Source organism: Alosa pseudoharengus, unplaced genomic scaffold, assembly GCF_046254945.1.
Source record: "Alosa pseudoharengus isolate Yale_2024_CS ecotype anadromous, Long Island Sound unplaced genomic scaffold, YU_APseudo_1.1 YU_APseudo_1.1_scf_6, whole genome shotgun sequence".
Lineage (NCBI taxonomy): Eukaryota > Metazoa > Chordata > Actinopteri > Clupeiformes > Clupeidae > Alosa > Alosa pseudoharengus.
The window spans coordinates 13,314,338-13,319,028 of record NW_027468848.1 but is presented as its reverse complement, the minus strand read 5'-3'; the positions used below and the strand labels follow the sequence as shown (position 1 = coordinate 13,319,028).

General features: G+C 43.0%; 1 protein-coding gene across 1 annotated transcript; it reads right to left on the bottom strand.

Annotated features, from left to right (window-relative positions):
- Positions 1 to 345: 345 nt before the first annotated feature.
- On the bottom strand, positions 346 to 4,310 carry dusp2 (dual specificity phosphatase 2). The gene is made up of 4 exons (XM_076270361.1): positions 3,641 to 4,310; positions 3,060 to 3,190; positions 2,432 to 2,651; positions 346 to 1,800 (listed from the first exon to the last, which is right to left on the bottom strand). The coding sequence occupies exons 1-4, from the start codon at positions 4,032 to 4,034 to the stop codon at positions 1,553 to 1,555; spliced, it is 993 nt and encodes a 330-aa protein (XP_076126476.1). The 5' UTR covers positions 4,035 to 4,310; the 3' UTR covers positions 346 to 1,552.
- Positions 4,311 to 4,691: the final 381 nt, after the last annotated feature.

Genomic DNA, 4,691 nt, shown 5'->3' with positions numbered 1-4,691 from the left:
GTGTACTTCTAGTGGTGTGTGTATGTGTGTGTGTAGTTCTAGTGGTGTGTGTATGTGTGTGTGTAGTTCTAGTGGTGTGTGTATGTGTGTGTGTAGTTCTAGTGGTGTGTGTGTGTGTATGTGTGTGTGTAGTTCTAGTGGTGTGTGTGTGTGTGTGTGTGTGTGTGTGTGTGTGTAGTTCTAGTGGTGTGTGTGTGTGTGTGTGTGTGTGTGTGTGTGTGTGTGTGTATGTGTGTGTGTGTGTATGTGTGTGTGTAGTTCTAGTGGTGCCTTTAGTTGCCATGTAAAATGTGTCACACTGGCTGTTCGCACAAAGCGTACAAATAATCAATACACGAGACCTCATGTTCTTCTAATCATTTTTCTTTTTTCATTTGAATTGAAAGGAACTTGTAGGAATTTGTAGACTTACAGTGTATATACATTATAGCTTACAAACAAATGGACCAGCAAGTAAATAAAATAAATTATTCTGAAATTATGTACATTTAAAGTGCAGTCCTGGCATAAAATAACCACTGTCAGAGCAGTTACACATGAAAAAAATCGACAGATAAATAAATAGAAATGCTGAAATACAAAAAAAATACAATTCATGACAAACAAGTACCACTTAGATGACTTCTTTCTGTGTGAGAACAAAATTCAATTCACTGGATGGACCGTATGACCTGTCAGACTGATGCTTAAGTTTGAAGTGAATATATTGCTTGTTTATGTGTGAAATCTTTAAGTCTTTAGTCTGTGGAGTCACAGTTGGTCTGGTCTCAATACATGAACCTGTTCCCTAAGGCTGGAGTCTGCATCTCACAGTGGTATAAAGAGGATACAAGCATACAGCTTCTCCACGATCAACTGCATAGAAACACACTATAACCCTGCTCACAATGATTGTTTGTTAGTTTGTTTATGACCTATCTGCAGACAAAGCTACACGTAGCAACACTCCAATGATGTGTATGGTCACAGTATTAATTGCAGGAGACATTCCGCTCGTCAGATCTGACCTAGGATTGCTCTCTGTACGTCTGTCTGCCATGACAATGATTCAAGTGTGGTGAAGGGTGGCTAGAAGAACCCAGATGGGTTTTGCAGCCGGCATCATTTTATGTGTCATGGCTGCCTTCTGACGGTCTCGTCTAAGTTGTGAGACCAACGTGGGCGAGCGTTTGGCGCCCCACGTTTCCTACCCTGATAGTCGAGGCCAGTAGCACCACCCACGACTGTGTGAGGCGAGAACTGAGAATATATAAAAAAAAATGTGCAGTCTTTTATCTCGAGGAACCTGAACGTTTAAGATGTGGGCAACCAGGGCCCCCCTCACAGTGTTCAAACCGCCGAGGTGACGCAAATTCTCCCCTTGCAGCGCCATGTTGTGGTCTTCCGCTTTACAATATGGCTTATACTGAGTTCAAGTTGAATGCTTTCGAGTGTCTTACAGCGACGTCAGGTCTCGGTGGCCAACAATCCCAGCCCTCCATCCCTGATGCTGTTTTAGACCTACAGGTCACTGTTGCTCGTGGTCTCGTAGGAGGGAATCATAGCCCGGTCTTCAGTGCTCCGGGCGGAGGGTCTGGATGGGCGTCCCCGTCTGGTTCACGTCCGTCTCGAACTGCAAGAGCTGCCCCATGAAGGCCAGGTTGGGTGAGATCACCTGGCGGCGGCGCTTGACAAAGTCGAAGGCCTCGTCCAGGCTGACGCGGCGCGCGTTGATGAGGTAGGCCAGGCAGATGGTGGCCGAGCGAGAGATACCCGCCTGGCAGTGGACCAGCACACGCCCACCGCTCTCCTTCACTGAGTCTGTGGGAAGGAGCAGAAGATCTATTTACATTTCTTTATCTAGATGACACTTTTTATCCAAAGCAACCTACAAACAACCTACACATACCTATGCACACGGATACATAGATTAAGCATAGCAAAGAGAACTTCAATAGAAATTTCCTTTGAAAAAGGCTTTTAGTCTATGTAGTGGAAAATGGCCACTTTTTAATTATCACACAGAAAAATATGACAAAGGATCAGATGATGTGTTTCCCATTACTCAAGGGTTTTTAGGGGAAACACACCTTTTGTGTGAGAGGCAGGCTTAGATAGACCACACATGGACTAACCAGAAAGACACTGTGTTTGTCATAGTATCATGTATGAGTTGACTAAACAAATCAGCATTGTACTGAATCGAGAATGATCAACTAAGTCAGTGTATAAATGTGTGTATTATGTGTAATTGTTGTGTGTGTGTGTGTGTGTGTGATGAATGAGCTTCTGATTTCACTTGATTACATCTGATGTTAAGGATATGATTTCCTTCTTGTACAGTATATGTTGAGTGAGCTCTTGTAAGAGTTTGTGTGTGTGTGTGTGTTTGTGTGTTTGTGTGTGTGTGTGTATGGATTATGGATATCAAAACTATGGCCACTACACTCACCGATGAACTGGATGGCCTCAGGGAAGAGGATGCGTATGTCTGCGGCGAGGTTGTCCTCCACTCTCAGTGTTTTGTAAGTGAGCTCAGTCTCAAAGAGGTTCGGACAGGAGGACGACACATTCAGCACCGCAGTGATGCCACGCGATGCCAGCGTCTCTCGCTGTGACGAGTGGTGGGCACTGCCCAGGTAGAGGAAGGGAAGGATCTCGACAGGGCCATCCTTTTTCAGAAAACAAAGCAAACACACACACACACACACACACACACAGGCAGAGTTAGTCATTGCAGTGGGCATAGGAAGGAAATGTGGGGTATGATGGAAGAGTGAGTATACTAATATTTTTTTTTTAGTTTGGTTGGTTGTTTTTACAATTGACCAATTCACCATAGCCACTTGGTGTAATCTGAAATCCATTTTTGAGTCATAGGGAACAGATGGCAATGAATCTGATTTAGATATTCAAATCTCACATCAATAATAATCTAATCCAATGATCATACTGAGAATCTCACACCAACACATCTTGTCTAAATTGTCACAGATGAATCGTTGGTGATTATTGATGTTGATTATCTATGATGAGCTAATGTATTTTTACTTTGAAATACATGATTAATTGTATCTTACCTGGTCGTACAAAGGCGTTCGTCTTCCTGAGATAACCTTTTCAGAGTCGCCGAATCCTGGATGGTTAAAGGGCACGACCGGGGACTGAAAGCACAGCTCCGGGTAAATGGCGAAGAACCCGTCAAATCCCCCTGAAATAATAATGTAAAGGTGTGAGTCACAGAACGAATAAAATATTCCAACATCTTAAAATAATAGCATGATAACTGAAAAAAGTAACATGGTAAATAATAGCCTAGTAAATTAAATAGGCTGAATGTTTTATCTTATGGCGAGTAGCCCGAGTTAAATAATAGGCTAATATAATAATAACAATAATCAATTGTTTTCAATAGCAATAGCATACAAATGACGTAGGCCGAGGGGAAAAACAATTTGTATTCTCTCAAATAAAGCCTGATTAACCTGATGTTTCAACCTCAGCCAAATTTGTGTTGTAGTTTAACTTCGAGCAGAAGACTTGAAAGGACCCTAAAGGACTAGTATTTCCTTGTGTAGCCTATTTGACATTGTTCAATTAATATAACTGTATTTTGTGTAGGTCTACTAGACTTCTAACCCACAAGTGATCAAATACATACCTTGTAAAAAGCAGATTTGCGTACTGTAATCTTGGACCTCTGACTGAAGCGCACTGAGGAGCAAACTCGCCAGACTCTCACTCTTCAACTCGGACACAGATCTACTGCCTTCATCCAACACCACAACTGGCGAGAAATCTCCGTTGCGCAGCCGACCCAGCAACGACTTGTCAGGCACAAGCCATTCTAGGCTCACCGCCGCACTTTTGGATCTCCGTCTGAGCATTGAGTTCCAGTTAACGTTACGAGACTCGTGAATGTGAGCCCTTGAATAGGCGAGGAAAGGTCTGCAGTCCAACACCACACAGCCGCCAGAGGTGAACAACTCCGCTGGGGTCCCAAGGATGTGCACTAGCTCACTCGCTGATATCTCCAAAAAATCGCTATTACCCATGATTGGTTTTAGTTTGTATATGTCTTTTGATTTTAAGTGTAGACTACTGAAGAATGAAGCGCGCTTGAACAACTTCTATTTGGACAAAAAGTAAAGATTCAGTACTTGAATAGAATACTGAAAATACGCCAGTCGTTTCAGTGAAGATAAACACTTGAGGATTATTTCAATGGACTTAGGCTATTTTTGAAATTTCATAATTTAATTTCACTATTTAGAGTATTCAAACAGACGTCAGTTTTCTATTGTCCCTCAATGTCAACAGCTGTGATTCCACTAGAGAGGCGGGGTTGGAGGTATTTGTACTGAGAGAGCTGACACCGTCCCGCCTCATTTTTCCACATAAGGAAACTGCGTCACAGGCGGAACACCATATATGGACAAAATGCTTGCTCCGGCATACCTAATTTGGCTTTTGACGTGACCATCCTTATTTTCCTATTGGCACGTGGTAGTGGGGGTTACCCCCGTGTTTTTTGGCAGGATGACGTGACAGGCACCCACAGGCAGCACCACAGGCAGTACACACACACATTCACACAGTGTAGCATTGCAGCAAATCTAAATATGCGGGTTCATTGAAAAAGCTTTATGAATGGTATCAATAAGGGTGGTTTCCACTGCTCACAGCTAAATCCCAAGTCACTGTCAATGTCA